At 41.3% G+C, this 27,002-nt stretch overlaps 1 protein-coding gene across 1 annotated transcript; it reads right to left on the reverse strand.

Moving 5' to 3' along the window:
* Positions 1-8,686: 8,686 nt before the first annotated feature.
* CHORDC1 (cysteine and histidine rich domain containing 1) lies at positions 8,687-26,478 on the reverse strand. The gene is made up of 11 exons (XM_061343772.1): positions 26,408-26,478; positions 23,069-23,118; positions 20,720-20,776; positions 20,111-20,271; positions 19,502-19,602; positions 18,812-18,870; positions 15,947-16,017; positions 15,618-15,723; positions 14,179-14,298; positions 13,466-13,528; positions 8,687-12,951 (listed from the first exon to the last, which is right to left on the reverse strand). The coding sequence occupies exons 1-11, from the start codon at positions 26,469-26,471 to the stop codon at positions 12,808-12,810; spliced, it is 996 nt and encodes a 331-aa protein (XP_061199756.1). The 5' UTR covers positions 26,472-26,478; the 3' UTR covers positions 8,687-12,807.
* Between the last annotated feature and the right edge of the window lie 524 nt (positions 26,479-27,002).

Genomic DNA, 27,002 nt, shown 5'->3' on the forward strand with positions numbered 1-27,002 from the left:
TCACGTTCCAGTTTGTGGGAGCTGATGATAGCCCATTTCTTCTCATATGTAAAATATTCCACAGCTTTTCTCACAACCATAAATTGAACCAGGTTTGGGAATAAAATCCTTTTTGCTTTATGGGGAACAGAAGTGGTACTAAAGAAAAGACAGAATTAGATAAACAGGACAATTAGTAGGCTACAGAAGGACTTGTTCTCATCTCAGGTATCTTGAATTCAGGCATTACTGTAGTTCAGTCCTTCAGGAAGTCATTTTGGGGTATATGCCATCAAGAGGCTTTCATTAACATCACTTTTGTTAAGCCTCCTGAAAGATGAAGGACTTGTGTACCTGTGGATGTTCTGCTCTTAACTTATTGTTGAATTGCTTTTCACAAATCAAGACTTAGGCACGTGAGGAGGAAATTACACTGCCACTGTCCATGCTTTACTCTCCTGTTAGAGAAACAAGTGCCTGACCGACCTCATCAGCATGCACAAGACACAAGTAGTCAGTGCTAAGGACACCAGAACAGTGACTACATAGAATCATAGAATCACAGAATAGTTTGGGTTGGAAGGGACCTTCAAAGCACATCAAGTCCAACTCCCTGCAATGAGCAGGGACATCTTCAACTAGATCAGGTTGCCCAGCCTGGCCCTGAATGCCTCCAGGAATGGTGCCTCCACCACCTCTCTGGGCAACCTGTGCCAGTGTTTTACCACCCTCATTGTAAAGAATTTGTTCTTTATGGCTGTTATTTTCTTGACTTCTACCTGATGAGGCCACTCGCCGTTATTGAGTCGTTCATCTCCACGTCTGTAGCTTAAGGTGTTGCTGAAGGATGTGATACCTTGTGAACAGTGACTGGTACATAACTGTGCTGTTTCTCCTTCCCTTCTGAATCACCCATTTTTCCTGCTCCATTGTAGCTTTATGTTAACTGCAATGGGCAGTAACTGAATGTGCCTCCAAGGGAGGACTGGGATATCACCATGGTGGAAAAAAGCCACTAGTGCCTCTTCCTTACGAACAGCAGCTAGCTTTGGATCTGTCTGTGGTTGCTGCCATTGGACCACCAGACAGCAAGGCAAAAAGGGGTTTCCATATAAAAAGGAAGCATCTGTTGAAGAGTGATTCCTGCTTAATTTACAGAAATCTCTTTTAATACCATAAACCAGTTAATAAATATTTCACCAGTAAACATACCTTTTCAGTGGTAGCTAACCTTTGAAGTTCTGTGCCATGCAAAAGAACATATTCTCTCTTCTTGTTTCCAGGTTAAGTTCAAAGGTGTAAGAATAAATTACAGTTCACATCAGGCTTGAATGCACAGCTGGCAGTGATTGCTTTGATCCTTTTCTCAACTTAATTGATAGCTCTGTATGAATGTAGGATCCATCATGACCTGATAGGCCCTGGGAAGTATACAGAACAGCTTAAATCTATTTCCATTCCTGTCTATAAAGTTCTACTGCAGGAAAGTGATAATCCAAACTCATATGAATAGGAAAACAAAACCACTTATAAAGGTTTTATACAAATTGAATTCCATAAAGTCCCACATTCTTGGTATGGAAAGGATTGGTTACTCAGAGCTGAGATTACCTCCCCTGCTTCAGCCAACAGTGTCTCTCTTTCTGTAGGTGGGCAACCAGGCAACTGCTACCATCCCACAGCCCAAAGGCTGCTTTATTTGTGTAGCAAATAATTTCAAAGAGTGGGGGGATTTTTCAGGCTCTCCTTAAGCTTGTTTGTCCCCAGTTCCATCTGCACAGTTCACTCAGCCTGGCTGAAGCAATCTGTGAATCGTAGAGCAGTGAGAAAGAGACCCTTCATAGAATCATAGAATGGTTTGGCTTGGAAAGGACCTTAAGATCACCCACCTCCCATGGGCAGGGACACCTTCCACTAGAGCAGGTTGCTCCAAGCCCCGTCCAACCTGGCCCTGAACAATTCCAGGGATTGGGCATATTTAAGGCCAGTCTAGCTGGAAAACTCTTTGGCAAAATTAAACTGAATAAAGTTAAACATCACTTGGATATTTGCTGATTGTCTCTTTAGAAAATCAGTTTCAAAGGAACAGTGCCAGAAGGTTGTTTTGGATTATATATGTATGGTTGAAATAACTTTGGTTTGCTTTTGGAAAGGAAGCCAAAACACTTGGTCAATTTAGTGATGGGTGGAATGTGGGGATAACCTACACATTCCATTCTACACTAAGTGATTAGCACAATCCAGTTACAACACTCATTTGTTTGCACAAAATTAGCAGTAATTTAGAACAGTAATTCTGCTGTGGTTTTCAATGAATGAATGAATGGATCAATCAATCAATCAATCAAACAATCAAAATAGAACCACCTCAAAATTGCTCTGCAGATCTTAAGCTTAATAAAAACTCTAAATCAAAACCTTTGAAGATTAAATGTTTGGGATTAAGTGATGCCAGTGTTTCTCTCATCACCCTGTAATTTAACAGCCCTTCTCAAAGTTGACTCATGCATCAAGGGACTGCCTTTGAGCAGTGATGGAATTAAAACCTCCTTATCCCTGTATCCTGATGACTGAAGTACAAGTAACCAGCTGAAGAAGCTTCATAAATCTCCTCAGTAACTACAGTTCAGGTGTGAGAACAGGGCATTTAGATTTGCCTGGTGTTATGATTCGGCCACAGCAAATTGTGTATAGGTTCAGCTGATCTAAACCTGCATTCATTTACAACAGTGAGAAAACACAGTGTGTAACTCAGTGTATCTATTAAGGAAAAGACATTGCAAGAGAAAGGTCCTAAAGTCAATCAGCCCATTAAGCAGATGATCACAGTCAGCACTGGTGCTATATTATGACTTTTCCACAGACCCAGTTTCTATTGTTCTGTCCTTCTTCTATAGCTAACCTATAAAATAATCTCTACATGCTCATAAGGGTCAAGAGAATGTGAACTCTATGGGCTGCATAGTATTTTGCAACAGAAGAGGACCTGACAACCTGGTTATCAGCCCCCCTGACCCCAAACCAAATGGAGGAGCTATTGCTGTCCCTGGCCGTGCTGCTTAACAAAATATCAGGCAGCAGGTTTAAAACAAAGGGATTACTCACTCTGCATGTCATTATATGGTGAAGCTCATTGCTACAGGAGATTGTGGAAGGTGCAGCAGGTCAAAAAAGGATCAGATGCACGCAAGGGGTGCTCATGCCTCATGATGCAACTTTTCATTCAGAAGGCTCTAAAGCACTTGGAAATTAAAGTATATGGAGGCATGAAGGGATTAAAACAAACCTGCTTCATTCCTTGCTGTAAGCACTTCTCATGGAGAGATTATTGGGAAAGACAATACTTTGCACTCATTGTGTTGCATCCACTGAATAAACTGCCTCCTAAGTGCTGGTCCTCTATTCACATGCACTGCCTTGAAACCCAGGAAAATTAATAAATATACCTTGAAAAGGTTCCCCTCTTCAAACCAAAATAATGATTAAATACATCGATCATGGCTCTTATTTAATGAAACAAAGCAAACAACAACATAACTTGAAAGCAGTAGTTTGTCCTCCAGTGCTGTGATTCAGAAGGTAAGAGGTGCTGTGCAGCGTGTGCACAGAAAGAACTATTGCAGTGACCCCAAATAACTCCTAAGGAAAACAGCAAAGGCAATGCTGTAGAGACTGTCATGGTGGCAGAGCTGGAATCTACAGGAGACGTGGCATCAAAAGCAGCTGGGGACCTCCCTTCTGCAGCTGGTAGGAAGAGCGTATACTCCTCACGGCCTGTTCTTTCTCTTCCTTACTCTAAATTCCTCTGTTTTCATTCATGGCATTTTAGCATACAGTTACGAGTGCCATTAAGAGAGCTGAATGATGGTGAACATCATGGACTTCCCTATGGCAAAGTAGAGAAGACAACACTAATTATATGAAATATAGAAATCTTGCTTTCTGCTCTGCTGCTCTCTTCTGAGCCGAAGCAAAGAGCTCTTCTGTTCCTCACTGAGCAACACCTGCTACACAGAAACTGTCCCTAGGGAAACCAGCAGGAGCTGAATTTAGTGAGCAGCCTTTTCTAAGGCAAAAGACTCTTTCCATTACACCACTGAGACTAAAAGTAGCTCTGGTAAAGCAATAGTGGCTACTGCTTAACCCTGTAGTTCAACTGCAGGTCTATGGTGTATCAGTTGATCTCTCAGTCAGATCCTGCAGTTACTTCTCAATTGTTAATTCTCTCATTCAGTGTCAGCAGGAGAACTTAGAAAGCCCCAATGGTTTGGGAACTGTCTGTCCCACGGCTTGCTTCTGTACTTGCTTGTGCCTGTCATCATCTGTGAAGTCAAGCCAGCTTTGGTTGGTGTCAGCAGTTTTTGTCCTGATGGATCCTGCACCATTAAGCATCTTCATCATCCAAGAAAATCTATGGGCTATTCCGCAACCCAACCCATGAGGCATATCCATCTTCTGGATGAGCTTGGGGAGCTCAAAGAACAGAGGAGAAGGAGCAGGACTGGTTTGTGAGGCACCTCATGGATGTGGGGCTGGACTGGTTCAAGTAAGCTGCAAACACAGCCTTCCATGAAGGGAAAGAACAGGAGAGTCGATAATGGGAAAAGCATGTCACAGGGGAGTATCAATCAGGTAAGAATAGACTTGCTGTGTTTACATGGCACCTTCCCCAGATGTGCTTTGCTATCTTGCTGACAGTAACTGCTGACGCATTCCCGATGCTGCCATCCACACTACATCTAACCTTGGCTCTAGTTTCAGAAGGAAACCCAAGCCAGTTGCTGGACACAGCGACTGTTGTGACAACACACCCATACTTAACCCATAGGCAGCAGGATACCACAGCTGGGGAAGCACAGATTGCTGTGAACACCGAGCACTGAACATTCAGTTCCCTCTGAGATCACCCATCCGTGTTTCCTTACTCTTTCCACCTAAACCTGCCCTGGTACCTTCTGCCATCATAAGCCCCATCTTCATCCCATAGCACATATCATCTTGGAACCTTGCCCTGCAGAACTGTGGGCACTTACTTAGTGTTGCCCGTTGCCACAGCAGAGAGTAAAGCACAGACATCCCGCCTGCCTTATTGCAGGCACAAATAAACACACTTGGTAAGCAAAGGCGAGTTCATTGTTGGTATACTTGAAGTCTTACGTGTGTGATCAAAGAATGTTTAGTCTCTATTTGTTACAGGAAAAGAAGAAAACTGTTGTTACATTATTATATAAAACTACACAGAAACAAAGGGAGAACAAGTGAGGCAACAGCCATCTGGTCATGAGAGAACTTGCAACAGCCAAACAAGCTAAAACAAAGCTCCAGGCAGGCAAAGAGAAGTTCAGACACCACCAGCCTGGCACATCCTGAGGCCCTGCAGGGCTGCAGCAAAGCTGGTGCCCGGCTACCTGCTGTGGCAATGCTGCACTTATTGAGCTACCAGCAGAGATTGACGGTCGGGATAACCCCAGTGGTTATGGACATACTTACATATAGCTGGATGCATACTTAGCATGCATTGTGTAGGACTTAGCATGCAGTCCTAGCAAAGCAGAGACTGATGAAACAGACCTGGGTTTTCTTTCATTCCCAAACCATCCCAGATCACATAATTCAGCCTTACTGGACCTGGGTTTTGCAAATATCAATCATTCCTGTCATCTGCAGTCTGATATATAACCTGCCTGAGGACTAGATACTGATGCAGGGTTCAGCATGTAACTGCAGAACTCAGCATTTCCTTGCGGGCAGTATTACACTGTGGTTTGTACTCAAATGTAATCACCAGAATATGGAGATGATCTGGCAAAATCTGTCAGCTCTTTGAGGGCCACTGCTCGTTCTGCAGACAAATGCACTTACAATTTCAGTGAGGAATACTTACAGTGTGTGTGGGACATGGCAATGTTCAACACCACAGATTGCAATTATACCCTTGACAAGTTAGGTTTACTCAAGTACCCTTATGGTACCGTTTAAGATTAAGCATACGTGCACTATATGATAAAACTGTGAGATGCAAAAGCTCATTAGCTTTATAAGGGGCTGGAGCACCTCTCCTATGAAGATGGGCTGAGAGAGTTGGGATTGTTCAGCCTGGAGATGATGGGGAGACCTCTGAGCAGCTTCCAGTGTATAAAAGAGCTAACAAGAAAGCTATAGAGGGGCTTTCACGAGGTCATGTAGGCATAAGACAAGGGGAAATGGCTTTAAGCTGAAAGAGGGGAGATTTAGATATTAGATATAGGGTGCCCATAGAAGCTGTGGCTGCCCCATCCCTGGCAGTGTTCACGGCCAGGTTGAACGAGGCTTGGAGCAACCTGCTCTAGTGGAAAGTGTTGCAAGGGTTTGGAACTGGATGAGCTTTAAGGTCCTTCCAACAGAAAACATTCTGTGATTCCATGATTGAGGTTTTTGGCCACTTTTCAGTGGACCAGTCTCAAACATGCTGCAGTCTTTAGGGAACATGCATCAATATAATTGTTCAAGAATAAATGTAGTAAACTTGTCTGTGTTCTAAAGTAAAACGTTGAGGAGAAGTAACAACAGAAATGCTGAACAGTGCCCATGTTCACACAGCAACAAGGTGACCCTTCATACAGGTAAGGGAGAAAATGATCAATGACTGTGACTTGAAGTTTTCATTCTTTGGCTCATGGATGCTGTTAGAGCTGTTGCTTTGTGTCAACCTTCACTCTTAGCAGGTTTTCTATTAACCATTCATTTCTTCTATACCCACAGGAAAATCCTTCTCTTATAAATTTATTTGCAACTACATTTTAATATCCTCCACTCATTTTACTACCTTTACCTTCTTCACCGCTGTTCTTTATGTACTTGGAAAGCGTAAGGATCCCAGCTGGGTTATAAATCCATGTAAGTAAAAACTTACTGGAACAGCAGTGCTGCCAGGCTTCCAGTTTGCAGAGCTACAATGGAAGAGTAATTGTGAACTGGATGCTATAGCTGTAGGTTTTCTTTGTGAGCAGACACTCCAGATGTTAACTGCTTTCACAGATGAAGGCAGAACATTTAAAGTTTGGGTTAATGTTTATGTACACAACAATACAGCTTGATTACAAAGCGTTCCCTTGAAAACAATGAAGTCCCTTAGGGTTTAGAAGCGCACAGCATCAACTCTGCCTCGTGTACATGAGTTTGATTTTCAATTAAGGAAGAACAAATTAGGTTAAGTGCATTAAGCCAGAAGCACATGAGGTTAGTTTTCTCCCAAGCACTGAATACAGCAGCAGTATCTCAGCATCAGTATTTATCATGAATTTAAAACACATTTCAGAGAACAAGGTTTCTGGACTGGTTCATTGCTGGTTGTATGCTCTGCCTCCAGCTAGCTCTGAATGACTTCTGTTGCAGTGCAGCTTTTATTAAACGTTTAACAAGGGATTCCTTTTTTCAAACACTTGTTTCCTGAAGGTAAAAACTGTATCTGATTCAAGAGGATGCTTCCTAATCACACAGAGGACAGACCAGCTGCAGGGAGACCAGCATATGCCTTCTGGACAGCCAGGATCAGTCACCATACAGACTGCTCAATTTAAACATGTTGGTGCATTTCATGTTATCTCCAGGTTAGGGGTACCTGATCCTGCAGCCCCTTTCCTTCTGGGCTCACAGGACTACCAATGCATTACCAAACACTGGTCATGTAGAGTGATGCGTTCCTGTTTATACCAACATTGTGTCAGGAAAACAAAAGTTCAGAAGTTGGGCAGGAACACACTGACTTTATGAACGTGGGTTTAGATCTGTGTGCCTTAAGTGCAAACTCTTAAGGACCATACTCTCAAGGCCACCCACCTTCCTGACTGCGAACCTCCTACCTACCCAACCTTCGTTCTTCTGCAGACAACCCTTCCTTCTGCAGACTCAGAGAAACTGAATTTGCTTGGTTAACAAACATTTCGCACTGTAATTAGATTAATCTGTAACACAACAGTAATCTTGGTTATGTTTGGCTAAAACACACTACCTGAACTTTGAGAAAACACAAAGTTTTTATTATTACAGAGAACTCTTCCCTTTGAAGGTGCTGAGGTGCTGGCACAGGGTGCAGAGAAAAGGTGTGGCTGCTCCATCCCTGGCAGTGCTCAAGGCCAGGTTGGACACAGGGGCTTGGAGTAAGCTGCTCCAGTGGAAGGTGCCCCTGCCTGTGGCAGGGGGTTGGAACTGAGCAAACTTTTAGGTTCCTTCCAACCCAAGCCACTCTATTATTAAGTGATTCTATGGATGTCAACCACCAAAATGCAAATCCTTTTTCTCAGAGAAGGCCAGAGGCTTGACAGGGAAATTCTTCCTTTTTCCAAGAAAATACAAAACAGGCAGCAGCACCATAGTACCGTCAGCAATTTTAAAAGCAGCCCAAACATTGTACTTGGAATTATTCCAGTTCCACTAAGTTTGTGAAAGCTAAAAATTCTTGGACAGACCAATTCTGGGGAATGAGACAGGGACCCTCTTGAGCAGCCACACTTACTCAAATTGCTGCATGTAAGTATCTTGACTGGGCTGTGGTGTGAGGAGGTAACAGATAAAGAAAACGACTAAGGGGTGAAGAAATCCTGGGCCACAGTCTCCTAAGACACAAGCTGACCTGTTGAAAACACCCACTTAACATTTCATTTCACCAACGATGCTGTAAACCCAAAAGGAACCTCTCTCCCATAACAAAAGGAGTCACCCCCCCCAATGCAACCAGTATGTAATAAGGATTTTATTGAATACATTTAAAAAACAAACTAGAGCATGAAGACATGAGATTAATTTCTGCAGGTAAGTTTTCTGAATGTGCAGAATCAAACAACCATGCAAACAGACATCTCCCCCCTTCCAACTGTAATTCAAGACTCTTGTAATGGCAATATTATTACCACCTTAAAACAGTGTTCCAGACACATAATTCATAGCTTTAAAAAGGATCTTGTTCCTGAACACAGATGAAAAAAAATTTAGTAGCAATTGGGCAAGGCCAGTGATTAACAAGTATTTAGCCAATACTCATGCTATGTGTAAAGAGTGCAAGCAAAAAATGCATCATTAAGTAGAATAAGTAATTCTTCTGTTCAAGGCAAAATTCCTAGTAAAACTAATCCCTAAACTACTGAAATGGTGACTTGATAATGTACATGTTCCAGAAGATCATCCCATGGAAGATCTGTTTTCTCAAGTTACATCAGTGCCATGTAAAATATAAGAGTCAGAGTAGCTGGACAGCAAAGTGCTTAATGGTATATTAACATTAAATTCCAGCTCCTCCAAGAAACGTTTCAGGTATCAGATGTAATGCTAGGTAGGAACATGGGCTTATACATGAGGGAAAAGATTAAGATTTCTGTCACAAATTTGCATACTCATGCAATTTTTCATGTTAAAAAGGGATTCTGGAGGAAAGGTTTTATCTGCCATCTGAACAGTCAGTTCTGAGACTCGCAATACACTGTCTACGTGTGTAACACGTAAACCCACACTGAAACGCACCACAGCCTTTAAAGACTCATTTGTTATAAAAGTATACTATACCACATGAAGTTAACCAACTTGTTAAATACAGAACAACTTCTGAAAACTCGAATAGAAGGGTACATTTAACAGCAAGTATTCCAGTACATACCTGTTTGCAATTTCATTTCACTATTATTAGACAGGTGAAAGCCTGTACTGTCAAAGATCAGTTTTTAAGCCTTGCTTCTGGGACAGTCCTGTGATTTATTTTGGTTTCACCTTCTCTCCACATTTACTACTAAAAGCTACAGCCAAAGCAATATTCCATTGAAGTTTCAGCTACCCCTAACTCTTTTGAGGTGCTATTACATGAAATACTGAGATCAAACACCGTATGTTGAAACCTGCTCTGAGCACTGCTCAGAACATTCAACTTGGGTAACTGATGCAGCTTTTGCAGCTTGATGATGAAGACATAGTTATAAGCTGCTAAGAATTAATGCAGTTAAAAGACTTGTGGCAGTCTACACCATCTGAGAGTTTATCCTTTTAGTCTGGAAAACATCACAGGCCACTGAAAACTAGACTGTTACTTGTAAAACCTGTACCTTCCTGCCTCATTGAAGCTGTGGACCTTTTGTATGCTTGCTTACATTTTGAACATGTGAAACTTAAAAGGGGATTTATTGGTACTGATACAAGAAGTCATTATGGAACTCTGAAAGCACCTTTAAGTTTGAGCTGAGAGTATGAACAACAGGAAAAGAGGAGGAGGAATGAATAAAAAGCAAAAGCGAAGACCATGATTACAGCAGCATTCTACTTATGGCCAAGCTGTCTCAGCTATCACCAGTTTGAAAGAGCCTATCAAACTTAGGGGATCCCAAAGTCTCAGCAGAAGGGGCCACTCACCAACATTGCTCTCTGTTTAGCATTTGGTCTACTAAGGGAGCACACAGCTTGCTAGAAATACCATTTTTCCCCCAAATCCCATTTCCATTGTAGCTCTTTAAAATGTATTTTACATAATGTAAACCTACTGCATGTGTGGATGCAAATATATTGAAAATATGTTAAAAATGTAGAAAACATTTATATAGGATATTTATATATCCATATGGCTAGACACACATTTGAACTTGCTTGTTAAGTAAGATCTTTATCCTGGCATTTGAACACTGCTCATTTTGCTGTCCAAGTTCAGAGTTCTGCATACAAAACCACAGATGGCATGCTAGTAGCTACAGCTATCTAGAACTTTTCATTGAATAGCACTGAAGTGACTATTCTCACTATCACACCAATGTAAGCTCTGCTTGTCAGTTCAGAACACATCAGGGAACAGCTGTTCAATTTTTAGAGGACCTTTTTCAGGCATACAGTTTTTTGTGAGCTTGCACTCCATCACTTCACAGCATTGATTTGACATTGACAAATTTATATATGGGGGGGGGAGGGAGAAGAGAAACCAGAAGGCATTATTAGAGGTTAATAGAACCTTTTAAACAGAACTTAGAGCTAAAACTTTTAATAGGGGCCCAAGGAAATAAGTAACCACAGTCTGTTCAAGACTGTGAGGAAACAGGATCTTGAAATGAAGGTAAAGAAGCACCAACGCAAATTCCATACATGTAGCACCAGCCTGACTTTCTTGGTGCTTGGGGATGGTTTCTTTGGTAATGCATTTCCTACTACTTTAAGCATGAAGTAGGATTTCAAGTACTGCTAAAGAGCTCTGAGCTCATGTCAAATTATACTTGTTACAGAACAGTTAAGGTTCTTAGAAATCCATATTTAACTTCAGAATGACTTTACTATGTCCTGCGCCCCTCTTGTAATTACCTAGGTCCACCAAGGTAGGCAGATGACCATCTGCACATTTCTAAGTCCACAGGACAGCTTGTTTATAAATACAAGTTTTGGCACAATAAATAATGATGTACAAGCTTCCACTTGCATTAATCTGCCTCACTCCTGGAAGTGCTCAAGACCAGGTTAGATGGGGCTTTCAGCAACTTGGTCTAGTGGAAGGTGTCACTGCCTATGGCAGAGGGGTTGACACTGGATGAGCTTTAAGGTCCATTCTAACCCAAACCATTGTATGATATGATTCTATGATTTTGCATGACCTTATACACAAAATGCTGGGTTTTGTTCAGTTGCAACCCAGAATTAAGAAACTATTTGAAGCAAAAAGAGAAAGCAAGGTCACTGCATGTGTTGCTGCTTGGGCAAAAGTCTCATCTTTAAAACTATTCTGTTTTCAGCCACAAAATGTTACTGATGCAGAACTCCAAATAAATATAAGGTCTTAATATCATATTCCAGTGCTTTGCTTATGCTGCTTGTAAGAAATAATATTTAACATATTTCAATTCAGAAGTGCAATTATGATTTGAGACAGACATTTTAAAGCTTGCGTTTTGTTTCTCCTAAGATTTATCCTGTAGATAGCTTTTTAGATTACCATCTTCAGAAACAAGAGCTATGCGTATCTTCATGGAAAAAAACTTCCTGGAACACCTACAGCATGTACTGGCTTCTACTACACATATCCACCTACTTTGAGAAAAAGACTCAATTTCAAGTATTGCAGAATTGGACAGAATATACCCTGTCAAATATATACAGCATCCTGGTAATTTCACAATAGTCTGCTGTTTGTATAGTCTCCACAGATGAGATGCTAAGTTATTCAGCCATTTCACTGTCCACTTACTTTTTTTATTTCAATCTGACCTCCTGCTTTTATACATGAAAGACTGCAAGAGTCAGCAGTACTGAAATCCTTAGCAAAATACTGTTTATTCCATCCCTCCACAGCCAACTGGAACTGAAACAAACCTTAGTTTCAGAAGACAGAAACGTAAGCCTGTGTTTTTTGATATTTATATGTCTTTTTATTCTAGATGTAGAACTGCATGCTAACCATTTCATGAACTCAGATTTTTGTATCTGTATTACTGTATGCTTCATACTGAACGGAACAGTACTGAATCTAACATGTGCCACCCAGCAGATCCAGTCTAAACTGAATACTTGAAAATTCAGCACTCACAGTGGACAGAAATCACATCTATTTAGATAGTCAGTACATGGTAGGTAAGGTTATAAGCAAAGGGCAACAGCTCTTTTTACTCTAGATCTCCATGGAGACACTTCAACTAGCATAAATACACTCACTGGAGCAAGAGCAGAAATAGCTATTACCCTTCCAGCTTACACCCCCATTTACCATACATCAAATTTCTTTGTATAATGGAACATACGATCAAGTATAAAAAAAATGACTCTATATAAAAGTTAAAATATTTGATTACAGTAGCAAGTCACCACTTCATAATGGAAATAACTTGTCTCTTGGAATCATTATTGATCTGAACTCTCTTTTTGTTGTTGTGTGTTGGATACTGGTAATTCAAGACTTGCCCATAACAGGGGCTCTGCTTTCCTCATAGTGAGCTCGATCTTTGTAGCCGTCATGTTCACATAACTTCTCTTTACGTCGATTACCTAGAACAGAAAACATATTTCACTCTTCAATTTAAGAAAACAGGCTGCTAGATACTCAGGAATTAAGTTCTTGGGAATTTATCGCTAAATTTCAGTTGATGTTTAGGTAGAAGGAGTTCCCTTTTGTTATTTAGAGAAGTCATCCCTCTCCCATTCCCAAGCTATGAACATACATATGGCGACAGGTATGAAACATATGCAGTGGTCTAACACATACATAAGCATACAGCTATATAGTGCCAAAGGTTTTTTGCACCACCACTCTAATGGAAGTTGTGATCAAGGAAAGACCTCCGGGGGTCACTTTCTGCTCAAAGCAGTGTCAACTACGTTGTCACACCTGATCACCTGGGGCATTAGACTCAGATTTAAATGTAATTAATGAATGCAAGTAACTGAATTTCTTTCAATAAGTAGAGTAACCAAGCAAATCAAACTGTTGTGAAAGAGAGCAAACTGAGGTTTGTGTTTTGCTGGGTTTTTTTAAGAATAGAAAAATTATCCTTATACTTACTCCCCATAGTTTCACACTGCGATGAAATTCCTTATCTCCTTCAAATACAATATGGATATTTAACTTAACAGGAAAACAAGAGAAAATTTTGTCAGGCTAATAAAACGTCTGACACATCAAATATGTTTAAGCAAAATATATTACATTAGCACACAGACCCTACAATAAGCAAAGTGATCAAACTGTGCCTCAGAAGTGAAAACCCATTCTAACAGTTTCTGGTACAGTACTGTAGCCAATAGTGGCCATATATACATCCTAGAAGCTGTGTCATTTTCTTCAAATGCACGATTAATAAATCAGTGAAGCATTTTAACAGCTGCTTAATACTAGCAACTGAGAAGCTGCATATCGTGAAGAACACTATTAAATTACAATAAGCCAAATACAATTTAATTATGAATCTATTTACACATATGGTAATGCAAATCCATCACACGTGCGTTTCAATTGCAGAAGTCAAATTAAAGAGTTTTTGTTTTTACATATTATATTGCATGTTAAACAAAGACCATTAAAGCACAGATGTCCAAACAGAAGGGAAAACTCCAAGCTATACATACTTGAACAAAAACAAATGCCAAGAAAAAGCCGTTACTCAAGTAATATTCTTATGCTCCTTCTGCCTTGTACATAAAGTAGAAGCCAGATTTTCCTAACTTCAAGCTGCTATAAGAATTTAAAAAGAGTTACTTCTTAAGGTAAATGCTCACCATTGTGCTATTTGCTTCTACGTAGCTCAGATCAGGAACAGAGTTTTTAGCATACACAGAAATAGTCACTTCTCCTCCAGTCTGGTGCCAGTCATGCCTGCATGGAACTACTTTCTTACCCTATGTAACAGAACAGGTACAGAAAGAAAAAACTTGAAACTACATTCAGGAGTATTTTTACAAGGTTAATTCAGGGTAAAAGCCCAGGACTATCTGAATAGCCAGTAAGCACAGCTAATAAAGAGCTGTATTTCATGTTCACAGAAGACTGCAAGACTCCACTTACATCTCTTTTCACTAAATATTTTAGCTATTGGTTCCTGACAAACCTTAGAAGTGAGAAAACCAATGCTCATGACAGAGACAACAATAAGAAACTAGAACATTCTGACAGGGAAACAAAAAAACCCCGAACAACAAAACTGTTGTTATTTGTTGGATTAACTTCCTTCCCAAGACTACAGCTATCCAGCAGGTTGCAGAAAGAAACTGAACAAAGAAACAAGAAACCCAGCCATGACTTCAAGAAACTTCCAAATTACTGCAAAAAAATATTGAATATTACCTTCTGTTCTCTGATGCAGGAAAAATAAATGGTGACAAAAAACCCAAAATGACAAAAAAATGTAAAGTACACCTCCCTCCATTAGCCAGAAGACCATTATCTCAATATGCACATATTTAATATACAGTTTCTTAAAATTTGGGTAAAATCTTTACAAGAACACTCTTCTGCTTCAGGCTCACAATTTCAGCTTTGTTCATAATCCCTCCTTTCTGTATTAGAAAATAATTCTTAACCAGAAACATAAAACTTGAAAGGAAGCAGCGGTTCCATGACTTAAAGGAAATAAAGGATCTGTGAAGTAATTACTGCAGAATGAAGTAGCAGAATTACCACTTTCTATCATACATCTTTATTTTCTTCTGTTAAATCACAGAACCATAGTACGCTAGCAATATCTAACCCATTTTGTCTTTGAATCAGACAATATATTTATATGAAGAATTCTGGCTCACCTGCATCCAATATGTGACCAGTGTTCATTCCATTATTACATTCTATAACATTATCTGAGAATCTTTTTAAACCTTGAATGGAAATATTTTCACCCTGTTATTCTGCAGTTTGCTCCCAACATTGCATTGAAATACCTAGTAACTAAAAAGATGCTCTCTGTATTTGTTAAACTGGTAGCCAAATCAAAATGCTTAACTAGACCACAAAAAAAAATATTCAGATGTGTAAACAAAGTTGAAACTAGACAGAAGGAGACCCTTCCATTTCTCTGTTATCATGCTGTGCATATCATCCTCAGTGTTATTTTAGAGGTAGTGATCTGTAACAGCTTAACTACAGTAACAATTCAAGGTACTAACCACATTCCAGTATTCAAACTTCAGAATGGTCAGCTACAGGCAATGCTAATGCTACTCACCTCATCCTTTTTAGTCCATACATGTGTTCCTGTTGTGCAGCCTTCTTGAGCTAAAAATGTATTGAAGTCAGATGTTTTTCTTTTACAGCAGCTCCAATACTTCATCCTTGAAAATGTGCAAAGTAATTAACAAACAGTATTTAGGACACTATTTACTGTGAATACTTAGGATCTTTCCTTTGTGCATTATTACTGTTAATATACCTTCCTCAAGCATTGCCATTTTTGACTGAAGAAGCAATACAAAATGAAAACAAGGCAACATCTACAAAAAAAGAAGTACAAAATAACAAACTAATTAAAAAAATTAGAGTTAACTGAATACTAACCCTTCATGGAATATAGGTACACCAGAATGGTATATACATACTTCTTCTGTGCTCTCTGGTCCTTGGTACGTCTAGCAAAAGAAAGCATTTGAAATATATTATTGTTACAGGATATGGACCAAAGGCAAAACCAAAACACAACTCAAACAGAGACACTGAACAAAGGACTACAAAGCTTTTGAATAAGTAATCTAGAACTAACGGCTTGCCCTAGCTTTTCAAAGTAACCATTCAAACTTCATTCACAGAAGGTTCCCTGGCACTCCTAACAAGCTATACTTTGCAGTTCAATGGTGACATCGTCTATGCTCCTAAAGGTCACTTGAGATCCTCAGAGATATCCATCTTTAATACTCTGAACAGTCAGAGAAAACAAGTATTTAAAAGGAAAAGAACTTAAATTTATCATTCTTAAAACACATGTAAAGTAAACGATATACAACTCTGCCACTGAGTATCAGACCAGTTCCGCCTGAAACAAAAAACCAGATTTTCAGTACAAAACCAAAATCTGTCACATACCCAGTGAAATACCTATTTAAATTCTACTGTCCCATTCCGTACAACACAAGGCCGTTACTGTAAAAAAATTCAGTTTAAATGACTGTTTAATATAAAGACTAGTTTTTGTGTCAAAATGTTTTCTTTGTGGATTCTTCTTGCTGGAGGCATTAATTAATAAGATCTGCAGATGCTTCTGGAATACAGAGGTTACAGAATCATAGAATAGTTAGGGTAGGAAAGGACCTTAAGATCATCAAGTTCCAACCCCCCTGCCATGGGCAGGGACACCTCACACTAAACCATGTCACCCAACGCTCTGTCCAACCTGGCCTTGAACACCACCAGGGATAGAGCATTCAAAAATCCCTGGGCAACCCATTCCAGTGCCTCACCACCCTCACAGTAAAGAATTTCCTCCTTATATCCAATCTAAACTTACCCTGGTTAAGTTTTAACCCCTTACCCCTTGTCCTATCACTACAGTCCCTAATGAAGAGTCCCTCCCCAGCATCCCTATAGCTCCCCTTCAGATACTGGAAGGTTGCTATGAGGTCTCCACACAGCCTTCTCTTCTCCAGGCTGAGCAGCCCCAGCTTTCTCAGCCTAACTTCATACAGGAGGTGCTCCAGTCCCCTGGTCATCCTTATGACTCTTCTTTGGACTTGTTCCAACAGTTCCATGTCCTTTTTATGTTGAGGACACCAGAACTGCACACTATACTCCAAGTGAGGTCTCACGAGAGCAGAATAAAGGGGCAGGATCACCTCCTTCGACCTGCTGGTCACACTCCTTTTGATGCAGGATACGGTTGGCTTTCTGGGCTGCATGCACACACTGCCAGCTCATATTCATTTTCTCATCGACCAACACCCCTAAGTCCTTCTCTGCAGGGCTGCTCTGAATCTCTTCTCTGCCCAACCTGTAGCTGTGCCTGGGATTGCTCCAACCCAGGTGCAGGAGCTTGGCATGGTTAAACTTCATGAGGTTGGCATCAGCCCACCTCACAAGCGTGTCAAGGTCCCTCTGGATGGCATTCCTTCCCTCCAGCGGATCAACCGAACCACACAGCTTGGTGTCACCAGCAAACTTGCTGAAGGCGCACTCAATCCCACTGCCCATGTCAGCTATGAACATGTTAAACAAGACAGCTCCCAACACTGATCCCTGAGGGACACCACTCATTACAGGTCTCCAGCCGGACATTGAGCCATTGACCACAACTCTTTGTGTGCGGCCATCCAGCCAGTTCTTTATCCACCGAGTGGTCTATTCATCAAAGTGATGTCTCTCCAATTTAGAGACAAGGATGTCATGTGGGACAGTGTCGAGCACTTTGCACAAATCCAGGTAGATGACATCAGCTGCTCTACCCCTGTCCATCAGTTCTGTAGCCCCATCACAGAAGGCCACCAAATTGGTCAGGCAGGATTTCCCCTTAGTGAAGCCATGCTGGCTGTCATCAAGCACCTTGTTGATTTTCATGTGCCTCGGCATGCCTTCCAGGAGAATCTGCTGCAAGATTTTGCCAGGCACAGAGGTGAGACTGACTGGTCTGTAATTCCCCGGGTCATCCATTTTCCCCCTCTTGAAAATGGGGGTTATATTTCCCTTTTTCCAGTCATCGGGAACTTCACCTGACTGCCATGATTTTTCAAATATGATGACCAGCGGCTTAGCAATTTCACTTGCCAGCTCCTTCAGGACCTGCGGATGGATTTCATCAGCTCCCATGGACCTGTGCACGTTCAGGTTCTTAAGATAGTCTCGAACCTGATCCTCTACTACAGTGGGCCTAGGGTCTTCATTCTCACGGTCCCTGCATCTGCCTTCCAAGACTTGAGTGGTCAGACCATTTGCCAGTGAAGACCGAGGCAAAGAAGTCATTAAGAACCTCAGCCTTCTCCAAATCCTGTGTAGCTAGCTCCCCTGATAGCTTCCAGAAGGGGCCTACGCTGTCCCCTAGTCTGTCTTTTATTCGCTACGTACCTATAGAATCCCCATAGAATACCTACAGAATATCAAGAGCAATTCACATACTACAAGGTATCTCTCATCAATATTAAACATTTAAAGCTGAAAAAGGTCAGCATCATGGGAAGGGAAAGCTCACTCATTAAGATGTTCAGGTCAGGCTTCAAAGTCATTTTAAGTAATCTCTCAGAGCAATTTCAGTACAAAGCAGCCCACATCCATACATACTAAAGCATGTTATCGAATGTGCATTTGTTAAGCCTGATGGACTTTGTGCCTTTTCCAAATCAATTTGTAGCACACAGGAAAAAACACACCCAAGAAAGAAAACTAAAACTTCATACTCAGTAGTTTAGCAGCTGGGTTTAAGAGTGGAACTGGACCACTTACTTTTGAACAGCCTGCGTTTTTACATGCCGTCCCAATCTTGACTTCATCACTGTCTTCCTCTGTAAACAGAGCAGTATTATAGAAAATAGCAACTGACTTGTATAATGTACTGAATATTTTGCACTGTTAAGAATTAAAACCAGCTAAGGAGTAAATGAGAAAAAAAAATCCCTTCTTAACCTGTCTATTTTCTGCCTGGCACTGAAGTCTGCCAGAAAGATAAAAAGAAAGAGAAATTCCAGAAGCATTCTAAAACCTGTACTACCTGTGCAAAAAGAAACGGGAAACAGATGAGGAAGAACCAACTAGCCTTCACAGGAATTTCACCAGTTTATGAAAGGCTTTATATGACATCGTGTTTGCAGTAACACGGATTAAAGTTCATTTCCTGGGAACGTTTTCAGTCATATATTCAGAAATAGATGCCATCAGGTCCATTTAACCCAGAAACCTTCCAAAACAGGTAGTTCAGATAATTTTAAAGGCAACATATTGCTCCTAACACTCAAGTCTCCACACTGTTCACGTTTACACTTTTATCATCATTCCCTGGGCTGGAAGGTATTTCCCAGATTAAGGACACAATTACATAAAATTATCACTTGAGGAACAACAACAACAACAAAAAAAAAGCATTTACTGGTGTAACCATCAGCATCACATACCAACTTAACCTCACTATATCCTTACCTTTTTTCTCTTCGTTTTCTGATGACAGCTTCAGTTTATCTAGTGCTTGCTTCAAGGAAGCTGACACTTTCAGCTGTAAATTTGTCATTGGCTCATCTGGGCTAAAAAAAGTCCATGTACTTATGTCAGCTTCATACAAAGTCATTTACAAAACACAACAAAGTAGTACATTTTCATCTTGCTGTAAGGCTCCTCCTTTCTAACCACAAAGAAACAATCTAGCTTTACAAATGTCAACTCTTACTGCTTATAGAAAAACACAGTAGAAATTTAGAAGGGAGTCTTGTCATTCAATAGGAAATTCTATATAATCTACAGCAATAAAAACAAATCCAGGAAATTAAAGAATCTAAATACAAGAACCTTGAAGTTATGTTTGTAACTGTTTTATTTCCTGTGAAGCTAAATGCTGAGAGATCCAGTACTACCTTGTCCTAACCTGAATTCTTTTATTTCATTTTGAAGCTTAAGGCAACATCATCATTGCTACCAAACACAAATATTTGGAGGTTTTGTACTAGATAAAATGTGAGATACTATAGGAATAACCAAACAAGCTTTAACTTGGCTGACCACAAATTCGGCAAAACTTAGTTTCGTATACTCCACCTTGGCCTTTTAATTGTTTCCAATGGTTTTGGTGCCTGAATTATGTGTTCTTGAAATCTGGGTTTCAGTTCAGCTAGTTCCTTTCGTTCAGAGGTAGTTTTGACTTCTGGTTTAACAGGCTCAGGAGGCTTCTCACTGTTATGGAGACCCTTTGTACAGCCCTATGGAGGAAAGCATATGTTTATATATACACACAGCGTAGTTTGTGTGCAGAAATCAAAGCTACCAAAAACTGCAGCAGGTTTTCTTGATTTATTTTTTCAGCTCCATCGTTAACTCACCATCCTTTAACCTACTCGAAACATTGGCTACAAAAGAAATCCTATAGCTCAAGTGGAAAATATCTTCATTTGGGCATGCATTAAAGAAAAATGCATGTTTTCCATAATCAAGCAAAGGAATAAAAAATATTGACCTTCTTTCATTATTAACATGCATCTATATAGGTTCTAATAAAACTAATTACCTGTAAATGAGACCCAGATTCAACACTATATCAAGAAAAATAGTGCATGCAAGATTTCAGAGTTTTAACAAAATTATGCCATCTCTCATCAATATTATGTCATTTAACAAGTATAAAAATGGTAAACAACCAGGAGTACATACCACAATGCTTAGGAAGTCAGAAAAGTCTGTTGTTCTTCTCTTGCAACATGACCAACCCTATAAACATTTTGGTACGAAAACAAAACAAGCATGACTACCTTACTTGGCAACAGCTTATAAAAAGCAAAAGACTAACTGTATTCCTTTACAAGATGTCACACATCATGATTAGAGATTTTCTTTTTCCTTTCTTTGGACAATATTATCATCATCTGCATTTTTTAAAGCCAGAGAAAAGTGTTACAGCTGCCATTTCTAGTTTTCCTCAGAAAATTTGGTAAATATGAGACGGTATTTCCATGACAAGCTTGGTGCCAACTCTGTATGGCAGAAAAATAAATTTTACTTTATCTTGTAAGGTAACATGTAAGTGAAACAAAGAAATATTACACCCACGACTAGGCTCACCTGTGGCAGAGCATACATGCCCCCATCCTAAACCAGTAAGAATATTTTTCCTTCCTTGAGCACTACTCAAGTCTTCCAACTGCTCACTTCTTCATCACAAAGCTGGATATCTGCATTGCATAGCCATCTATTCAACCACATCAACCAAGAATATTTTATTATATAAACCGAAATCCAGTTTTAGAGAAAATTATCTTGCCACTCCGAATAATATACCTTGGAGGTCAAGGAACCTTACTAGAGACAACAGTTTGACTAATAAATGCACCACTGCTTGGAGAGCTTAACGGACACAATGGAGTTTGGCAGGTGGTTCTACAACATCTTCAAAATATATCAACCACTTCCACAAGTGAGGAGACAAAAGGTTCACCCTGCCTTTTTAGACTGTCTACGATTTATAGCATGAAGAAAAGCACTCAAAATATGATAATTTTATGATCAGGGCAAGACACAGGATAAAGAGAGGGCTAAAAGTAGTATTTGTTTTAAAAATGGCATGTGTAAGTGGAGTAAAGATGAGCTCTTGAAGCAACTGTGTAATTTCTGTCATTATTAGGTAGAAGTTTGATGTACTATTTTATGAGTACAACTGTGTTTTTGTCCAGAACAAACTCCATAGTCTAAGTAACTGTTTCATATTTGATCTAACAGCATCTTTTCCAATTTGCCAGTGGCACACAACCGCCTATTCCAGAGTTACGTATTGCAGAAAGAGCAGAGCTTACAGGAAACAAGCTTCCCAGCACAGATGCACAAGCTTCCATGAGCCCCAAAGACATCACATTATAAGAAAGGGATGAAGTGCACTGCCAGCAGAAAGAGTTCCTAAGTACCAAGAAAAAATGCTGGCCCCACAGCTCAGATTAACAGCAGCTTGGTTTCCTAAAATAGGTTGGTTAGGCTGCAGCTGTATTAATACAGTAAACAGTGCCAGGCTCCATTTCTGGGCACCAGATTTCTGACCATACAATACTGAAGTGTTAGAATGATTTCCAGTACTGTTTTGGCAGTTGTGTCTAAATAATTCCATGTAGGCACTTGGGATGCATTCAGCAGATCTTGCAGGAAAACAGTTTAATGCAATGAACACAGGCTCTGCAGCTGGCCTAAGCACTAGAGACCAGTCACAGGTACATTTAATTCACTACTAAAGACATGGCCCAAGAATCCTGGACAGCTGCATCAGAGCCATGGGCAATCAGTCCCAACCTAACATTCTTACTCAGCCGATTAAGAGAACACAAATGTTCTTCGCAGTAGCAAATGTCACATACACCTTAACTGAAAGAGGGCAGATTTAGATCAGATACAAGTAAGAAGGTCTTTACTGTGAGGGTGGTGAGACATTGGCACAGGTTGCCCAGAATATCTGTAGATGCCACGTCCCTGGCAGTGTTCAAGGCCAGGTGAGACGGGCCTTTCAGCAAACTGGCCTACTGGAAAGTGCCACTGCCCATGGCAGGAAGTTGGAACCAGAGGAGCTTTAAGGTCCCTTCCAAAACAAACCATTCTGTGATTCTATGATTAGTGCTCCAGCCACATAAGACCACAAGCCGCTGGTCTGAACTCCAAACAGGTTAATTAACTGAAAGAGTATGACACCTCTGAATGCTTCCAAAGACCTGTTCAGAGAATCTACCTAAACTATTAAGACACCTGATGTCAATCAACAGAAAACATGTGTCATACAGACTTGCATGGCATTTAGAGCATGAGTACAGCTTCTCATGTCTTCTTCAGGGCTGTGTAAGTGTGCTTTTCTAACTTCATGGGGTTGCTCAAACATGATAGGATGAACATCAGTTCCTCACTTCATGGTCATCTAACATGAATATCAGTTTCTGAAACACTGGAATACTTGGAATTGAAAAGGAAACAAGCATACTGTTTTACACATATATGACAAAAAAAGATTTAGACAAATACTTGCATGCTTACTTTGAGAGCATCATGAAAGACTGGCACACCTGGATGGTATGTGCAGGATCCTAGAAGGAAATTGCTATTATTAATACTCAGGCATACCATAAATCTTTATTCATCCCATCACAAACCCAGCAAAAATTTCACACTGCAATTCCCATATGCCACGAGCTGTCCCACTCCCCAAACTGCACATAATTATTAAAGAATACATGGACTCCACAGAACAAGCTCTCTGAGTATGTTAAACCTAAATAATCAAGATTTTTTTCTTCTGTACTATACAACACAAAACAGAAAGCATGCATCCAAGACAAATTTCTATTTCCACATGGAGCAACTAAACTTTCTGTGGACCATCTCTTGCCTCCATCAACTATCAGTCCTTACTGGCAATTCAGTGGAAGTAAAATTGGCCCTGTGGCCAACTGAAAGACATAAAACACTGGTTTACACACCAAATACATCTATTTGCACCTGATCAAGGGTTTCTATCCAGAAGCACTGTTAAAAACAGCTCTCAACACAAATCCATCATTTTACCCATGATAATGAGCTTGTTCTTTTTTCAGTGTCTGTAGCATCCTAGGTCACTTCAGGACATGAAATTGATCTTCCACATACACAATTTAGACATGTCAGTGATTAGTAGGTTCTGTAGAAACACCACATTGAAACATAACTTCCATTGATGGAACTGCTTATTTTCATAGATGTTTATCAACATACAGCTTTTTATGTTGCAACTGTTCTTTTTTTACTTAAGGTGTTTTTTCAAAGGTAATATAACTGCTGCAACGTAACTTCTCTTTGACATATACTGCACAGATAATATTTTAATGACCCCACTCTAAAAGTGATGGGAAATACTTGTTGTCTTTTTAAGCAGCAAAGCAAAATTTTTCTTGTTAGAAACAGTTAAAAGCAACATAAATAGTAACAGTTTTTATAATAAGCCTCCATAAACCGGATGAGTGAAAAATACCATAATACACATAATAGGAAGCAAAAGATTAAAGTGTTAAGCAACTTTAGTAGTAATCTGCCTACAGATATTAAATAGGAAAAACAACCAAGCTTCTTCTTTTCATAAACACATTTTTAAGAAATCTTGCTTACTATAATTTTTTTTGATTTTATATTCACCGCTTAAGCATAAGGTACTACCACATCTGACAGGCATCAGTTCGCACCTTAACTCAAAAGGTGGGTATTTTGAGACATCCATGAACTTCTACCAATTCCTTTAGCTTCAGAATACAAAGCTAATGTTGGTAAACCTCACAGGAATATAAAAAAAGAATGTGGCTATTTTGTAAAAAGAGCCCAGGACTTCACTTCTAAACCAAATAAAAAAAAAAAAAATAGAGGTTATTTTGCAAAATATAAAACCATGTTATCACAAGCATCATGGTAGTAGAACATCCCATCGACCCTGAAGTTTAGAGATGCTGAAAGTTATAATCACTCTTCTTCTGTAGGAAATTTAAACTTGGTTCTCGGAAGTGGTCTGTGAGTAACTACATGTACCTTTAGACCTGGTTAGGCTAGGAAACAGTTAATTCCAGTAAGTGTCCAGTTACTCACCAAAATAAACTTCTCAAGAAGCTGTTTCTTACAAGCCAAGCAACATAGCACAGGGCCAGGCCAACCACATCAGTCTACTACAACTTGGTCACAAACATAGGAAAACAGGGTAAAGCACTGTTGTTTTAATAACACTGGTCATGAAGCCCCAGTGAGATTTTTTAATGCAAAACCCCCTATCTGCTTTGTCTTTTGGAGCAAAGGGACCCAGGTCATAGAAGTGATCGCTAAATGGAATCACTCCACAACTGTGATTTTCAACTGCCTGCTTTTCAAGTTACTAACATTACTGAATCTTATTCAAACTGCTGCCCCTCTCTTTGGCAATACTTAGCTCAGAAAAATAAATACACTTTATGCCATGTTTCTTAATCACAGAACTCACATACATGCTAGAACAGGTTAGCCTACTTCTAATCTTGTGGGTCTCTACAAATAAGGCTAATGCAAAGAGGACATTCTAGCAACTCAGCCAAAAGAGTTGCTTTACTAATCACTTGAGAGCAAGCCTACTGAAAACTCAGATCACCCCTTCTGCAGCCTCTGTGGAATTATGAAAACTAAAATGACAGCACTGTGAAAACTGCACAAGCTTTTGGGAGACACGCTTATAATGCTGTCTCTGCATTAAGGTCACTGCATGCAAATGGGAATAACAATAAAAAGGAGGAAAAAAATTGTTTGATCTTCTTTTGCCCCCCTTCCTCTCACCCCCTTATTAAATATAAGGAAGAAATTCTTCCCTGTGAGGGTGCTGAGGCGCTAGCACAGGTTACCCAGAGAAGCTGTGGCTGCCCCATCCATGGCAGTGTTCAAGGCCAAGCTGGACAGGGCTTGGAACAACCTGGTCTAGTGGAAGGTGTCCCTGCCGGTGGCAGGGGGGTGGAACTGGATGAGCTTTAAGGTTCATTCCAACCCAAACCATTCCAAACCAAACCAGGTGCTACATTCACAGTATACACAGGGGAAGCACTGCAAGAACTCATAGCACTTGGAAAAGCAGACACACATATATCGTTAAACACATTTAATTACCAGCTCCTAGTCCACATACTACAACTAAAACAACAGGCACTGGTAACTGCTATGTATGCAACACCCACAGATGCCCTAAGAAGAAACACGTCTGTTCCTCAGGGCATCCAGTTTCTACCTTTAAAACAGATGACAGTAACATACGGAGCAGATCCTTATTACCTCCTTCCTCTCATTCTGCTGTGAAGAGTTTTGTTATTACACAAGAACCCCGCAGTCAGGCCGACCGCCAGCTCCGCGTTTCCGCACCGACGGAAGACCTTCGTGCCCGGGTGGGATCCGCTGTGCAGGGGCCGCGGAGCCTGTAACGGAGCAGCCTCGCAGCACTGCTTCACCACACCGGACCGCTCCTCCACCCCTAAAGACACTGAAACCACCACACAAAACCACGAGCTCCTCGGGGAGAACCGAGCCGAGGCCAGACCGGTGCAGTGACAGACGGGCACGGCGGGAGGGACACGGACACACCACACAGCCCGCAGACCAGGGCTGTCCTGGCTCTTGGTACTGCTGTCCGTCCCTCAGAAACCTCAATGACAGCCCCCAACACCGCACCGCGCCGCGCTCCACCGGCCGGGGAGAACACCGGGCGCGGGTGCCTCAGCTCGCCCCTCACACGTCCCCTGCAGAGCCCTCTGAGATGTCGCCCCTCACACCCCCAGGCCGAAAGCTGTTTGCGGAGCGCTTAAGGATGCACGCCGCGCTCCCCTTCCCCTCCGCCGCCGCTCTCACCCTCCGTGTTGGTTTCGGGGTCGAAGCGCTGGCCGCAGCCCCGGTTGTAGCACAGCAACGACATGGCGGCGGAGCGGAGCGGCCGGCAAACCACCCGTGACAACGGGCACCAGGGAGACTACAGGAGGGCAGCACCAGGGGGCGGGCGGGCCGGCCCCTCAGCGGAAAGAGTCGGCCGGAGCCTTCCGGAAGCTTCACGAAGCTTCGGGCGAAGGGGAAAGCAGGCAGCCGCGGCTGCGCGGGCGGCTGGAGCGAGAGGAGGAGGGGGATGAGGAGCCGCGGCACGGAGCGCATGCGCGGGAGGGAAGGGGGTGGGGCGCATGCGCGGTGGGCGAGGAGTAAGCGGGGGCGAAGGGGTAGGGGTGGCGGTGGGGGGTGTTTTGTGCTGCGTTAGGTCGACTGTATGGCCCCAGTGCCCACGGCAAAGCAGGCTCAGGGCTCAGAGGAGCTCCATGGGGAGCCTTTCAGCTGCAGCAGAAGGGGGCTGATCACCAGCGGTGATCCCCGGATACAGGTGCCTGTTGTGCCGGGCCGGGCCGGGCCGGGCCGGCCTCCTCAGGGTCTCATCCGGTGACTGGGCCAGGGAGGAGCTGAG

Source organism: Neopsephotus bourkii, unplaced genomic scaffold, assembly GCF_033783945.1.
Source record: "Neopsephotus bourkii isolate Nb327-2 ecotype Australia unplaced genomic scaffold, CSIRO-AGI_Nbou_v1 NB_1825, whole genome shotgun sequence".
Taxonomy (NCBI): domain Eukaryota; kingdom Metazoa; phylum Chordata; class Aves; order Psittaciformes; family Psittacidae; genus Neopsephotus; species Neopsephotus bourkii.

Bases quoted from the DNA above. Each gene is read 5' to 3' on its own strand.
- CHORDC1 (XM_061343772.1), bottom strand. From the start codon at position 26,471: ATGTCGTTGCTGTGCTACAACCGGGGCTGCGGCCAGCGCTTCGACCCC. The intron at 19,603-20,110 runs GTGGAGTATACG...GACTTTTTTTAG, and splicing joins GAAACAATTAAAAGGCCAAG to CCCAGATGAGCCAATGACAA. The intron at 16,018-18,811 runs GTAAGTGGTCCA...TTCTTTTGCTAG, and splicing joins AAAACGCAGGCTGTTCAAAA to ACGTACCAAGGACCAGAGAG.